Source organism: Oncorhynchus tshawytscha, linkage group LG33, assembly GCF_018296145.1.
Source record: "Oncorhynchus tshawytscha isolate Ot180627B linkage group LG33, Otsh_v2.0, whole genome shotgun sequence".
NCBI lineage: Eukaryota > Metazoa > Chordata > Actinopteri > Salmoniformes > Salmonidae > Oncorhynchus > Oncorhynchus tshawytscha.
In genome coordinates, this window is record NC_056461.1 from 31,089,885 (window position 1) to 31,106,294 (window position 16,410).

General features: G+C 44.0%; 1 protein-coding gene across 2 annotated transcripts; it reads right to left on the reverse strand.

The window, feature by feature from the left end:
- Positions 1-446: 446 nt before the first annotated feature.
- On the reverse strand, positions 447-15,305 carry slc7a3a (solute carrier family 7 member 3a). 2 transcript variants are annotated; one of them, XM_024397739.2, is made up of 13 exons: positions 15,112-15,305; positions 9,800-9,951; positions 5,622-6,083; positions 5,301-5,462; positions 4,864-5,053; positions 4,577-4,695; positions 3,158-3,380; positions 2,893-3,032; positions 2,515-2,617; positions 2,116-2,339; positions 1,823-1,989; positions 1,592-1,700; positions 447-1,446 (listed from the first exon to the last, which is right to left on the reverse strand). In XM_024397739.2, exons 3-13 carry the CDS (start codon positions 5,986-5,988, stop codon positions 1,298-1,300), a joined length of 1,953 nt encoding a protein of 650 aa, XP_024253507.1. In that variant the 5' UTR covers positions 5,989-6,083; positions 9,800-9,951; positions 15,112-15,305; the 3' UTR covers positions 447-1,297. The 2 variants fall into 2 exon arrangements, with proteins under 2 accessions (XP_024253507.1, XP_024253506.1); XM_024397738.2 differs by lacking the exon at positions 9,800-9,951.
- Between the last annotated feature and the right edge of the window lie 1,105 nt (positions 15,306-16,410).

The following is a 16,410-nucleotide window of genomic DNA, read 5'->3' on the forward strand; positions in this document are numbered from 1 at the left end:
AAGGGCATTGAAGATGAAACGTGGCTGGGTCTTTCAGCATGACAATGATCCCAAACACACCGCCAGCAGTGGCTTCGTAAGAAGCATTTCAAGGTCCTGGAGTGGCCTAGCCAGTCTCCAGATCTCAACCCCATAGAAAATCTTTGGAGGGAGTTGAAAGTCCGTGTTGCCCAGCAACAGCCCCAAAACATCACTGCTCTAGAGGAGATCTGCATGGAGGAATGGGCCAAAATATCAGCAACAGTGTGAAAACCTTGTGAAGACTTACAGAAAACGTTTGACCTCTGTCATTGCCAACAAAGGGTATATAACAAAGTATTGAGAAACTTTTGTTATTGACCAAATACTTATTTTCCACCATAATTTGCAAATAAATTAATTTTAAAAAATCCTACAATGTGATTTTCTGGATTTTTTTTTCTCATTTTGTATGTCATAATTGAAGTGTACCTACGATGAAAATGACAGGCCTCATCTTTTTAAGTGGGAGAACTTGCACAATTGGTGGCTGACTAAATACTTTTTTGCCCCACTGTAAATGTAGTGGTGCCAGGATGTCGTTTCAGCAACTTTAAGGTTTAGCTACAATATCTCCATGTATTCTTTGGATGAACCTAATATGCATATACTGCTTCATTTACACAGGGACTAACCACCGTGAAGACAATAACTTACATCATTACTTGGACTATTTTACCATACGTTTAAAAACATTTTCAATGACAAAGACATCACTGGCAACAGATTGTTCATAAATGCCTTTAGGATATTTCATCTTACAGAACAAGCTGACACCAACAATAAATACTAGTTTCTGCCACAAGGCGTACAAGGCCCTACTGTTAAATACATTGCTCTGTGACAGGTGACGGAGGAGTTTGTCTACCCCAGCGATCCCCAAAACACCTGCATCAGGCCTTGATCCACTAACCCTGTGCTGTTGACCCAAGTACACAGAGGTTCTGACCAAGATTGTAAACCCCATAGACCCACTCTGTTTACACATGGCCCTAACCAACACTCCTGGCCAGCTGTAGTTCATATTGCTGCTGGACACCAGGGGCTAACAATTAGAGGCACAGACACAATCAAACTTGGAAGAGACTAAATTCTAATAAATAAAATCACTAGTAATGTTAATAGCAATGTTTCAACTGTTAAAAATATAATTCCTCAAATAAGCTTAAAACAGAGATATCCCAAAAATGGAAAAGAAAACAGATGAATTGTAGTGTCAGTCAGTTGAATTGTCTGCCTTCACTGCAGAGGTATTATGTGTAGGGTTTCATCCAGCTGTTCAGGGGCTCATCCCCTCCACCTCACTCTCGTCTCCCCCCAGGTAGATGTGCTTCTTCTTGGTCTGGAGGGCAGGCTCATATTTCCCACGGGTGCTGCTGGCTGCCGCACTGCTGTGCCAGATCCCATAAAAGAAGTAGATTGCGAATCCTGAGGGAAGGAGTAAGAGGAATGGTTAGAGGAGTCCACACAAATTAAGTTAATATTCTGCTGCTCATAAAAACAGACTTAGTTTTGAGATTCTATTGTGACTTTAGAAACATCTCCTATGGTGTAGAATGTCACGTTAACTCACCAATGGCCATCCACACAGCGAAACGGCACCACGTAGCCAGGTCCAGCTGCATCATGAGGTAGATGTTGACAAAGACACTGAACAGAGGCAGCCAAGGCAGCAGGGGCACCTAGAGGGAAGAGGTACAGGTTAGTCATACCTTTACTGCATATCAAGCTGGATTATAAACTGGTTGTAAAACATGAATAAACACTGGACCTGTTTAAATTAAATAAATATTCAGAAACGGACCTTGAAGGTGAGGGCTTCCGTGCTCTCTGGTTGTCTCCAGATGATAATGACACAAAGGGCACAGAGCAAGGCCAGTACTACACACACTGTGACCCACACAGGCTGAACCTCCATCAACTCATCCAGCTTCCCTGCCAGCACCACACACAGCACAGTGATGAGCACCGCTAGAAAGGATGAAGAGAGAGCGAGTTAAAATTAGCTTTCTAAAAATAAAAAAAAGAGCTGCTTTGAAAACAACCAATGGTCAACCGCATAAGACGGCAAGTGTGGGTGAGAGAGGTGTCACTCACAGATAATGGCCGTGGTGGCATAGACAATGTTCCCGGAGGTCTTGGTAGGGAAGGCACCAGTGGGGAAGAGGAGGAGGCAGGGGGTGAATTTTTCCCTGAGGGGGCGGTCCTCCAGATCCAGGCCGTACTCATCTCCACTGTCCCCCCGGGCCACCTTCTCCCCTCCAACCAGCTCCACTAGCTTTTCTGTCTGACTGGATGAGCTCAGGGTGCCGGGCTGGTACCTGGACAGACAGACAGGTCAGTCTCCTGGAACATGGGAGGTATTCACACTGAGCGTGCCATGTAAAATACCATAAGCAAATCCAGTATAGGAGGATAATCACCATTTCAATATCACAAATGCTAGGTTAGGTATTAAAGTATGTTTAAAATAATGTGGTATAAGTCGTCACCTACCTAAGGATAAGCACACAGATGGCCACTAGTGAGTAGGCCAGCAGTGTCCCTATGGACATGAGATCAACCAGGGCAGCCAGGTCAAAGAGGAAGGCCATCAGAGCTACAGGGAGAGGTGACAAAGCAGCATTACTCACTATATAAAGACAATCTACTCTGTGAAGTTGGTTATTTACACCAGTTATTCAAAAACAACGGAACAAAAAACAGCATTCCGTTGTTCAGAGAATATTTTTCTACGGTCTTCCCTCATGCTGTACATTCCTACTTCCATACATAAACACGAACACAGAACAGCAGGAGTTGACTACAGTGGAACCCAGCGGTAGTAGAGCAGAACCAGATGAAAGAACAGAGAGGGAGGAGGGCTGAACTCACATGCAACACAGCCAGAGACTATAGTGGCCATCAGGGGGGTCTTGGTACGCGTGTTCATGCGGGACAGGCCACGGAACAGGAGCCCATCCTCTGCCATGGCGTAGATCACCCTCGGCATGGGGAACATGGACCCAAGCAGGCTAGGAAAACAACAAACATTGACTACATAGCAAAGACAGAGTGACTTAAGTACAGATGAGCGTAGTGGATACGTTAAGGGAGCTATAGAACAGTAGCCATAGTGTGATCTATCAGCCTAACTGACCTGGTGGAGAGAGCACAGAGGGAACCCACAGCCACGATGTAGCGAGCAGGATCCCAGCCCACGTAGTTGAACGCCTCTGGCAGGGGGCTCTGGGTGTCCAGCATGTAGTAAGGCATCATGAGGGTGAGGGCTGCAGACACCCCGAAGTAGGCGAAGAAACAGATGAGCAGAGAGGCCACGATGCCCACGGGGATGGAACGCATGGGGTTCTTAGCTTCTTCGCCTGTGGGAAAATACAAGGCAGCACTATGAGAGAGGACCACCAAAGAGAACTACAAGGCAGCACTATGAGAGAGGACCACCAAAGAGATCTTCAAGGCAGCACTATGAGAGAGGACCACCAAAGAGATCTTCAAGGCAGCACTATGAGAGAGGACCACCAAAGAGAACTACAAGGCAGCACTATGAGAGAGGACCACCAAAGAGAACTACAAGGCAGCTCTATGAGTGAGGACCACCAAAGAGAACTATGAGAGAGGACCACCAAAGAGAACTACGAGAGAGGACCACCAAAGAGAACTACAAGGCAGCACTATGAGAGAGGACCACCAAAGAGAACTACAAGGCAGCACTATGAGAGAGGACCACCAAAGAGAACTAGAAGGCAGCTCTATGAGTGAGGACCACCAAAGAGAACTATGAGAGAGGACCACCAAAGAGAACTACAAGGCAGCACTATGAGAGAGGACCACCAAAGAGAACTACAAGGCAGCACTATGAGAGAGGACCACCAAAGAGATCTTCAAGGCAGCACTATGAGAGAGGACCACCAAAGAGAACTACAAGGCAGCTCTATGAGTGAGGACCACCAAAGAGAACTATGAGAGAGGACCACCAAAGAGAACTACAAGGCAGCACTATGAGAGAGGACCACCAAAGAGAACTACAAGGCAGCACTATGAGAGAGGACCACCAAAGAGATCTTCAAGGCAGCACTATGAGAGAGGACCACCAAAGAGATCTTCAAGGCAGCACTATGAGAGAGGACCACCAAAGAGAACTACAAGGCAGCACTATGAGAGAGGACCACCAAAGAGAACTACAAGGCAGCACTATGAGAGAGGACCACCAAAGAGATCTTCAAGGCAGCACTATGAGAGAGGACCACCAAAGAGAACTACAAGGTAGCAACCATTTTAAAAGTGACATTTTGAATAACGGAAGGTAACTGACTCTTGAGAAGAAACGAGGTGGACCCATCTAATGTTTATCGCTGGGGCAAAGTAAACAGCTCAAATAACTTGATAAAGTACGACTAGAATTTATATATATATGCCTTTAGTATTTTAATTTGAGAATCTCTTATACAATGGGTTATGTATAGTAACCCTAGGTGTAAAATAGCAAATAATGGCTACTTCAGAAAAGTATTAAACTGGCAAGAGTTTGTTTAGCTCTGGAGCAGAGTCAGTAACTCACTGGTAGTGGCGATGCAGTCGAAACCCACGAATGCGTAGAAACAGGTAGCAGCACCGGACAGAATGCCACTGAGGCCAAAAGGAGCAAAACCACCCGAGCCAAACATCTTATCCACAACCCTGAGTGACAGAGAGGACACAGGGGGTTATACTGTTATGTTTCTGAAACCAAATGCAGAGATCAAACACAGCTAGTCAGATACAAACATGATTTACTCCGTACGATTGGTCTATAATGGAATCTAAAGCTAAATCTCAGCTGGTAGCCATATTAAATGAATGACTCACTCCTGGGATATGCTGGAGGTGTTGGTGTGGTTGGGGTAGGTATTAACAAAGTCCTCCAGGGTGAGGTTCCAGTGGTCTGGGTCTCCCTTCACAAAGCCTGAGATGATGATGAAGCCCAGCACCACAAGGTTGACCCCAGTGAAAATCTTATTGATCAAGGCAGACTCACTCACTCCAAATGCCAGCAGCCCTGCAGGAAGCAACATGATGGCATGATTAACACAAATCTACATTTGTACATTGTCATTTGAGTCATTTCGCAGATGCTCTTATCCAGAGCAATGTACAGTTAATGCTTTCATCTTTAAGGTAGCTTGGTGAGACAAATCAAGTCATAAAACTATACTGTACATACAGCTTTTATGACGGGGTTATTAGTTATGTGCTGCCTCCCCGGGCCCCAACATTATCCATGTTGGTTGACAATGGGTCCTCACCAGTTAATAAGAGCACGATGATGAGTGCAAACAGGTCAGGGTATTCAGCCAGCACGCCCCCCGGGACCTTCATGGCCATGGAAGACCTGAAGAAGAAAGAGATCTTCTCCTCCACTAGATTATCAAATGTAGAGCTCCAGGCTCGGGCCACACTGGCTGTACCTTAAGGACAGAGGACCAAGGAGAATAAGTTAACATGACGCAAAACATCAACCAAACTAAAGAGGATAAGCCATCCTAGAAACAAGCCTCCATCCATGAACATAGTGGCTCAATGCGAAGCCTTTGAATGCTTCACCGATTTCCAATCTACCAACTCACCGATGACATAGGAGAGGATGAGGTTCCATCCCGTGATGAAGGCCCAGATTTCACCAACCGTCACATAACTGTACAGGTAAGCCGAACCCGTCTTGGGTACGCGGGCGCCAAACTCGGCATAACAGAGCCCGGCCAGCATAGAGGACAGTGCAGCGATGAGGAAGCAGAGAACGATGGCAGGGCCAGCCTTCTCCCTGGCCACTTCACCAGCCAGGACGTACACCCCTGCCCCCAGGGTGGAGCCCACCCCCAGGGCCACCAGGTCCAGTGTGGAGAGGCAGCGGGCAAAGCGTGTTCCCTCATCGGAGCAATCCAGTGCCCTGCGTCGCAGCAGGATCCGGCCGAAGGAGGCCATTTTTTCTACCATGGTTGTCTGTGGAGGGAGCTGGGGCCGAGGCTGTGATCAGTTGCTGATCAGAGCAGTGAAAATGCGTCACGAGCTGAGATGCAGCAGGAGAGATCCTAAGATCAAACACAGTGGAGAAGCAGATTCATGAGTATATAAGAAAGTCTATAGGCAAAACGTATGCTATTAGTTCTTGCTAATGACATGAAATATTATGATTTTAATTTTTTTTAACTCTTGTGTGTGCAATCCTTGTTTGCAAACCAACTGTCTCTGGAACAACAAACTGATTAACTGATTAGTTCTCGTGTGCATGAGAGAGAGTGAACAACATGAACATTCAAGAAATTTGCCCTGGCAAAGGAATAGCCTACTACTAAAATGGCTAATATTTGGTCAAGCCGGGACATTACAATTGTGTTTGATGCCACACTAGTGTATCCTCCTAATCTGGTAATTCCAGTAATTCTTCCATTTTGGGATTTGGTCCATGTTTTAAATCCCCCTCCTGCATGTTCCCAGACAACCAAACCACACATTCTTCTAAGAAACAGCATGCTGATATTATGGAACTTCCCAGAATTACATTTATTCACTTTAGGGCTTTATGAAAATAAAAAACACACTGACAGAGAGCTTTGATAAGCAGACATGGAAGTTAACACCAATATCTCTGTGCGTCACAATCCACTTATAACCTTCCTGGAGGACTACTGAGTTAAAGACATGCTGACCAACTTTCAGTCATCAGAAACAATTGTTTATGTAGTCTATTATAAACTGGGTGGTTACAACCCTGAAGGCTGATTGGCTGTCAGCCATGGTATATCAGACCATCTACCACTGGTATGACAAAACATTTATTTTTACTGCTCTAATTACATTGGTAACCAGTTTATAATACCAATAAGGCACTTCAGGTGTTTGTGGTATATGGCCAATATACCACGGCTAAGGGCTGTATCAAGGCACTCCGCGTTGCGCATAAGAACAGCCCTTAGCCGTGGTATATTAGCCATATACCACATTTCCCCTTGTGTCTTATTGCTTAATTAGAATATAGCCTATTGGGTACTAGAGTATATCACATATTCAAGTCCATATCAAGTTTCCAGAATACAGATAGTAAAAAATGTTATCCTAATGAAATGATACCACGTGGTAAGACAACCACTTTGGCATTTAGCCTACATACATTTAAAATAAATTGTATTACCAATTTCAACACTGTCACAAGGTTAATTTGCATTCCACCAAGATGTTAAAAAAAAAATAAAAGCTGTATCAGCGTTTCCCCTATATTCATTTAGCAGCAGCGGGCCGCCAATGCCAAAAAATTGTCTCCACTCCAAAAGATGATTTATATATATATATATATATATATATATTATTATTATTATTTTTTAAAGACACACACAGTAAAAACGGTTTTAGTGTAAGCTTAAACAACTAAACCCATATATAAATGTACATATCATAATGGAGCTATATATTTAGGAACTAGCCATCACCAAAATAAAAACTAGACAGTCAGGGAGAAACAAAAATCACAAAAATGTTATGGCATGGGGCTGCCACTGATTTTGTTCATGTTTGAGCCCCATGGCAAAAAGTGTAGAATAGCAGGAAATCATACTGAACAAAAATGATTTATGTCTGTACTAAAGCCCTTTTGTGGGTGGGCCTGGCTTCCCAGTGGGTGGGCCTATGACCTCCCAAGCCCACCCGCGGCTGTGCACCTGCCCAGTCGTGTGAAATACATAGATTAGGGCCTAATTAAATGAAGTTCAATTGACTGATTTCCTTATATGAACTGTAACTCAGTAAAATCTTTGCAATTGTTGCATGTTGCGTTTATATTTTTGTTCAGTATAGCTTTAAAACAGCATTTTTTTTTGTTCAGCCCCATTACAAAATGTGTAGAATAGTGGGAAACTAGCTTTAAAACAGTAAAAGTATCTCAGCCAATGTCAAAATGTGTAGAATTGCAAGAAATTTGCTTTAAAACAGCTTTTTTTTAAATCGAACATTTCCATTTGGCGACTCTGCCATTGGCCACGCCCACTACCACACCCCTGTATACATTACACATGTTGCACAGTACTTAAGGTCATCATGGCTACTGCTTATTCTACATATCTGAGACACTGCCTCTTCAGCAGCACACCACAAACACTCTACAAAGCCTGGAGACTTGTAGCTTAGCCTGTGACACTTAGGCCGATAATAATAAATGTGTACAGGCCCATTCTACATGTTGTTATCCATAGAACACAGTGCACAATCACCGGAAATGTGTTGAGAAAACTATTTGCATGAGGAATGGCAGTATAACATAAACATAGCCCCTGGCCTCTGAAGGTATTGGGAAATTAAAATAATTGTTCAAAAATAACAACTCATGTATCGGGAATTGCGTCTGCCACATTAGTCACTGTCACAAACTGTCAACAGGGAAAATAGCCAAGCGGGTTTGATCAGGCTAGCAGCCGTGATTGGATCAGGATGGTGCTGGTATGGGGCCAAGTAGAAAATAATTGCAGCCAACAATACAGTCTCCTTTCCTTGGACACGCACAATAGCTTCCCTCATTTCAGTCTGCATGGGCTTGGCATGTCCACCTTGTAACTTAAACCACTGTTCTAAAACACAGAAAGTATGACTGTGCTCTCCAGGGGTTGATTTAACAACTGAACAGTTACACAAGACTGACATGCTAAAACAGATACCGAGTGTGCTCTGCTCGCCGTGAAGAGTTAAACTAGCGATTAACCGCCTTGGGCCAGTAACCGAAAAGTTACTGGTTCGAATCCCCGAGCAGACTAGGTGAATAATCTCTTGATGTGCATTTGAGCAAGGCACTTATCCCCCCCTGGATAAGAGCATCTGCTAAGTTACTCAAAATGAAAACGTAGCCATTTTAGAGTTAGGCAGGCCGCATATTGTGGCCCTGGGAATGTGCCCTCTGGGAATCTCCCTGCCAGCGATTCATGCCCAGTGCCTGAGAGGTTTAGTCTGTTTTGTTCTGCCTACTCAGTAAGCTCTCGAGATAGCCTCTTTGGTCTGAGGGGTGCAGGGTGGCTGGCCTGTGTGTATGTGTGAGTGGATGTGTGAAATCAGGTTGTGAAGAAGCGAATGCTCAACTCTTCTAAATGTAACGTCTGAAAGCTCAAATCAGACATGCTCGTTGGAGCCTCCAGGCTGAAAGGGTTTAGTGTCCACCTGCCCTTCTCTGTAATAGGTCGGCTGTAGTATACAATGGATAGGACTACTTCAGCAGACCTAAATGACTAGGCCTAGGCTAACTGGCCTAATACCATTTGGATTGCATTTAGGCTTTTGCTGTAGTACTTTTCACTAGCCCCCCACCTTCCCTCTGTAGTACAGTAGATAGTGAATATTAGGTGCCTCGCTGAGCTTTTGTAAACATATCTAAAAGGATTATCCCAAGACTAACCAACCTGTTAATCTCATTAGGGAATGTTGCTCACTCTACACAAAGCATGTTATTGTTTTGACTCTGTCAACAACATGTCTGTTTACTTATTGTCTAGCCCCTTCTCTGCCAGTATGACAGTTGTTTTGTTATCATGGTGTCCTAAACTTGCTAGTGCTAAAAGATAACACACAAAACAAACACACTGAAGACCAAATGATTCGCTTAGTTATTATAGTGTACAAGTAACTGGAAAGAGTGGGTTCCCTTGGTGGTTATAGACAGAGTTCCTGCCCACTGGTAAAGTTCACTATTCTTCTTTTTATACCCAACATGGCAGTCATAGACACTGAAATACATAGATATTGACTAACATTAGAAAAAAAATTGGCTTACACACAATGTAGATGAGAAGACCCACAGAGATAATAATAAGGTGGAAGTAATATGGTATGGGGGATTTATTGTCTCGCTCAGTCCCGGCGTGTGAGATAGAGAGGAGGGTTGGTCGACAGGTTGTTCTGCCGGTCACTTGCCCTCACCAGTCTCTAAAGGGGGATTTGTAGAGAGATTGCACAGCTTGATCAATATTGTACTACATTGTTGAGGAGAGTTATGCAAGTAACTAATAAACTTATATTTTGCTCTACTCATAACAAAAAAAAAACATTTGAACTGTTACAAGCATACCCATTAATGAGTGCACTGTTCAACATGACTGGATCAGAAAATTGCGGCCCTACATTTCATGTTCGACTAACGACTGCAGACATCATGACCAGAAGAATCACGTGACAAACCGGATCACCATGTAATGTGGGTAGAGCAGCGTTAATTGGGGAGTGGATACTTTTTAAGAGGTTTGTACAAATGCGGCACTCTTGTCAGCGTGGGGAATTCAAGAGTGTCCTTTCAGCATTCTAATCTCAGTGGGTAGCTCACCCTTGGAGCTACGTGAGGGGCGGCTACATTTCATATGTCATTGTCAATAGTTGTCCAGCTGTTTGAAGTTATGGAACAATCTGTTTTCTTGGCAAAGAAGGACATACTGCTGTGAGTGAACTGCGCAACCCCTCAAACCAATGGAACCAAGCCAATAGGGTCCCTCCCTCCTTCCTCAAGGTCCAATACATTGCCTATGACAACTGACCAGTCTAGGACATACACCAGTCTAGGACATACACCAGTCTAGGACATACACCAGTCTAGGACATACACCAGTCTAGGACATACACCAGTCTAGGACATACACCAGTCTAGGACATACACCAGTCTAGGACATACACCAGTCTAGGTGCAAATTTGCCCCCGAACATTTCTGAAAATGTCCCTGTAATTATCATTTATTTCCATCGATCAGCTTAGAATACTAAGGTGAACAAATAAACACCTCCAATGCAAAAAGCGACCCCTTGAAAGAGTCAGAAGGTGCAAAAAAATATAGCATGATTTGTCCTCTGCATAATGACCAACCTGAACATCAAACTCAGTGAGTGCAAATAAAAATGTAAACCCATTGCCAGCTAAACCATTCTAAAGTGGTGAGAAGAACAAGAATAGCTAGCTAGGCCTATTGAGAGTGATATCATCCTGTTTATAGAAGTGACACCATCCTGCCCATGCATAACTGGCATGAGACTGAAGTCAAACACCACAACTCAACACATGATCCTCAATTTGAAAATTACATTTAAAAAAAATGTTGCTACTGTAGTGGCTAGCTACAAATGTAAAACGCAGCCATCAAGATAACGTAAGCTACCTGCCAGTAGCCCAAACTGATGCAACTCATCAAAAGGCGCTAGCTGTCATGCCAAGCCCAAAGACCTGTCTATTGGCTACTAAACTCAGTCGTAAAAATGTTAAAAATAACTTCACAGATCTTCATTGTAAAAGGTTTAAACACAGTTTCCCATGCTTGTTCAATGAACCATAAACAATGAACATGTACCTGTGGAACGCTCGTTAAGACACTAACAGCTTACAGACAGTAGGCAATTAAGGTCACAGTTATGAAAACTTAGGACACTAAGAGGCCTTTCTACTGACTTTGAAAAACACCAAAAGAAAGATGCCCAGGGTCCTTGCTCATCTGCGTGAATGTGCCTTAGGCATGCTGAAAGGAGGCACGAGGACTGCAGATGTGGCCAAGACAATAAATTGCCATGTCAGTACTATGAGACACCTAAGACCGCGCTACAGGGAGACAGGATGGACAGCTGATCATCCTCGCAGTGGCAGACCACATGTAACAACACCTGCACAGGATCAGTACATCCAAACATCACACCTGTGGGACAGGTACAGGATGGCAACAACAACGGCCCGAGTTACACCAGGAACGCACAATCCCTCCATCAGTGCTCAGACTGTCCTCAATAGGCGGAGAGCGGCTAGACTGAGGGCTTGTAGGCCTGTTGTAAGGCAGGTCCTCACCAGACATCACCGGCAACAACATCACCTATGGGCACAAACCCACCGTTGCTGGATCAGACAGGACCGGCAAAAGGTGCTCTTCACTGACGAGTCATGGTTTTGACTTACATGGGGTGATGGTCAGATTCGTGTTTATCGTCGAAAGAATGAGCGTTACACCGAGGCCTGTACTCTGGAGCGGGATCGATTTGGAGGTGGAGGGTCCATCATGGTCTGGGGCGGTGTGTCACAGCATCATCAGACTGAGCTCGTTGTCATTGCAGACAATCTCAACACTGTGCGTTACAGGGAAGACATCCTCCTCCCTCATGTGGTACCCTTCCTGCTGACTCATCCTGACATGACCCTCCTGCATGACAATGCCACGAGCCATACTGCTCGTTCTGTGCGTGATTTCCTGCAAGACAGGAATATCAGTGTTCTGCCATGGCCAACGAAGAGCCTGGATCTCAATCCCATTGAGCACGTCTGGGACCTGTTGGATCGGAGGGTGAGGGCTAGGGCCATTCCCCCCAGAAATGTCCTGAAACTTGCAGGTGCCTTGGTGGAAGAGTGGGGTAACATCTCACAGCAAGAACTGGCAAATCTGGTACAGTCCATGAGGAGGAGATGCACTGCAGTACTTAATGCACCTGGTGGCCACACCAGATACATGACTGTTACTTTTGACCTCTCCTTTGTTCAGGGACACATTATTCAATTTCTGTTTCTGTCACAGGTCTGTGGAACATGTTCAGTTTATGTCTCAGTTGTTGAATCTTGTTATGTTCATACAAAAATTTATACGTTAAGTTTGCTGAAAATAAACACAGTTGATGGTGAGGACGTTTCTTCTTTGGTTAGTTTATTACACTAACCTGTGAAAGTTGTCTATGATCGGTTTGCTAGTTAGCTACCTTAGCGTGTGTTCGTAAATTCACTCTGGCTATCTACTCCGATTTCAGAGCACTCTCGTTTGAGCGTGCCAGAGCGCAGAATAACTGATGACTAACGCCCAACACCCGTTGAATATGGGCGGTGCTAGTAAACATCGGCAAAAAAATCAATTAAAAATTGTTGCCAGCAACACAGTTAAATACACCAACACTCTGGATAACATGAAAACAGACTAACCAGCTCTGCTAGGTCAAGTAAAATGGTCAGTGAGGTGTTCTCTCATTTTTGTCTCGAAGTAACGTAAACTCACCCCATTCCGTACAAATGTGCGCAACAGCAACATTCAAACAAGGCTACAAAGAAAACTAATGGGATTGTAGCGACTTTGCTGACTTCAAAATCGGGGGTGTGAACTAGGTTTCTATTCAAGCGTTGATCGACATGGTAATGGCTCTATAGTATTGGAGAAAAGTTGAAAAAAACTGACCCTCCGTTACATCGTGACGCGTCATGGCCTAACTTACAGAATGCATAAAGCAACTATTTCTGTCTTACAATCACTCTCCACCAGGTGTAGCACTTCTCTCATCGTTTATAAACAAGAAATGGACAGTGGGGGCCTCCCGGGTGGCGCAGTGGTTAAGGGCACTGTACTGCAGCGCCAGCTGTGCCACCAGAGACTCTGGGTTCGCGCCCAGGATCTGTCGTAACCGGCCGCGACCGGGAGGTCCGTGGGGCGACGCACAATTGGCCTAGCGTCGTCCGGGTTAGGGAGGGCTTGGCCGGTAGGAATATCCTTGTCTCATCGCGCACCAGCGACTCCTGTGGCGGGCCGGGCGCAGTGCGCGCTAACCAAGGTTGCCAGGTGCACAGTGTTTCCTCCAACACATTGGTGCGGCTGGCTTCCGGGTTGGATGCGCGCTGTGTTAAGAAACAATGCGGCTTGGTTAGGTTGTGTATCGGAGGACGCATGACTTTCAACCTTCGTCTCTCCCGAGCCCATACGGGAGTTGTAGCAATGAGACAAGATAGTAGCTACTAACAATTGGATACCACGAAATTGTGGAGAAAAAGGGGTCACATTTTTTAAAAAGGGGGAAAAAAAGAAGAAATGGACAGTAAGGGGGGGATACCTAGTCATTTTTTTACATCATCATTGCATGCGATCATCATTCTCAAAGTCGCTGTTTACTTCTAAGATCACTTTAGCACCGCCCAAAAAACGCAATTGAAATTCGACACAAACCTTCAAATAGGTATGTAATGACACATTATATAAGCTTTTTATAGTGTTTTATTTACATTTTAGAGGCGATAAGGTGCTAAGTTGGACAGATCGAGTGAAAAAAGCTATTTTCCCCACACAACATCTCTCCTTTTCACTATCAGGCATTAGTTTCGCTTCCCCACCCGCCATTTTTAAAAAGAGCCGATGGGGCTCCATTGCCTGCTTGAATTATGCAGAAACAGGCAGCGTTTAGGTCATGTAATTGATTCTGTTGGAAAGGGGAGAAATTGTGCTTTACAATGGTATTGACATTACAGTTGATCTGGAAGTATTACGTTTTGGGGGCGCTAAAATAAGGGCAATTGTACGGACCAAGGCGATGTACGAGTTTACGTTAATTTACGTTAGCTAACAAGCTGGCCAACCTTGGCTTGGGTGCTTGACTGTCGCTGTGGTCAGGACGCTCGGATCAACGCTACTTCCTGGCCAGAGCGGCCAATTGAACGCTCCGAGAGCGAAACGCTCTGAATTTACCAACGCCCAGAGTGCACTCCAGAGCGAATTTACGAACGCATCCATATTTATGCTACACACATCCACACAGTTCGTTGATGCGTTGTTTCCTAGCTAGCTAGTTAAATATATAAATTACATTGTTAACTAACGTTAGTTAGATAACGTTTGCTAGTTGACTCAATACTGTTTGTTTGTTTGCTAGCTAGCACGAACTGGCTAAACAATAATGAATTGACACTTTTCCACACGGCAGACAGTTGCAGTAATGTAAATTTAAACTGCACGTATTTAATGAAATTGATCATTACAATACAATATTAGCAATATGCTAGTTAGCTATCGTCTAAAACAATCGCATAGCTAGCAATGCTGGTAACGTTCGTTGTAAGATGTTAGGTTTGGTAAACATTATGTTTCAAACAAATAAATACCACTGATCATTCTAACACCGAAACAATATCCTTGAATGTATTGTTTCAAAATTGAGTAACAGGAGTACATCTGACAGCACACGAGAAATAATTGCGTCAGAGTTATAATAAAAGACTACGGAGCCTCGTGCAGTTCATGCAAACACATGGACCACGATATCAAAAGGTATAAAGCAGACCTACTTTTCAGTAAAATGTGTGATGTTTGCAAGCTACTTTACCGTTGCTCTTCACTCTGAAGTGTTCGGAGGACCTAGCCACCGCACGACAAAATACTGCTGACTTCCATAGGCTGATGAAACATCCCGAATTCCTCGGTGAAATTTCCTTGTGGACTTTTTAATTTTCAGAGGGCGGAGCCAGTGACGTGTAAATCATAGTATAAACAGTGCCATCAGGGATTCTTTGGACCTCCACACCCTAAACCCCACCTTAACCATTTTGCATTTCAACTTCAAAGGTGGGTATGAACGTCCCAAGGAACGTCCCAAAGGGGGGTATGAAAGTCCCAAAGCAGGGACCCTTCTTTGAGGGGTGGAGCAAACCATTCATGAATTCCAGGGTGCTTCTCAATGTTCTAAAGTGGCTTCCTGTGTGTGTGTGTGTGTGTGTGTGTGTGTGTGTGTGTGTGTGTGTGTGTGTGTGTGTGTGTGTGTGTGTGTGTGTGTGTGTGTGAGAGAGAGAAAGATTACACAGACCCACAAATAATTAGAAAATAAATCAAATTTTGATAAACTATCTATTGGGTGAAATACCACAGTGTGCAATCACAGCAGCAAAATGTGTGACCTGTTGCCACACGAAAAGGGCAACCAGTGAAGAACAAACACCATTGTAAATACAACCTACATTTATGTTTATTTATTTTCCCTTTCATACTTTAACAATTTGCACATCATTACAACACTGTATGTATACATAACATGACATTTGAAATGTCTTTATTCTTTTGGAACTTTTGTAAATGTAATGTTTACTGTTAATTTTTAATTGTTTATTTCACTTTTGTTTATTACCTATTTCACTTGCTTTGGTAATGTAATCATATGTTTCCCATGCCAATAAAACCCTTTAAATTGAATTGAGAGATGAGAACTCATCATGTTCATGTCTCCTTCGCCCAGATACTGGTTCAGGCAGCAGCCTGCCATCCCCAAAAGAGGCTTACCCAAGTATGGAAAGAGAGGGTCATTCTCTTTTCAAGATCTTTCACTCCAGCCACTGACCTGGCACCAAGGACTTTGCACGATATCCTCTGTAGCTTTATCACCCAGATTAATAGAAGAAAAAATGTTATTCATCTCCGCCCCCAATGCCCTTGTGTGGAGTGATAGAGGTGCAATGACCATGTTAAATGAGGAAATACTGATGCTGTCACCAAATATCTTTAGAACTAAACCAAATAGAAACAAATGAGTCATGTGGGCAGAACAAGCAAGGCGGTGGGCAGAGAGAGCCAAGCACAAGTTTACGAGATCATCTTGGCGAATTTTTGCATATATTTGCATATTTACGTTAGG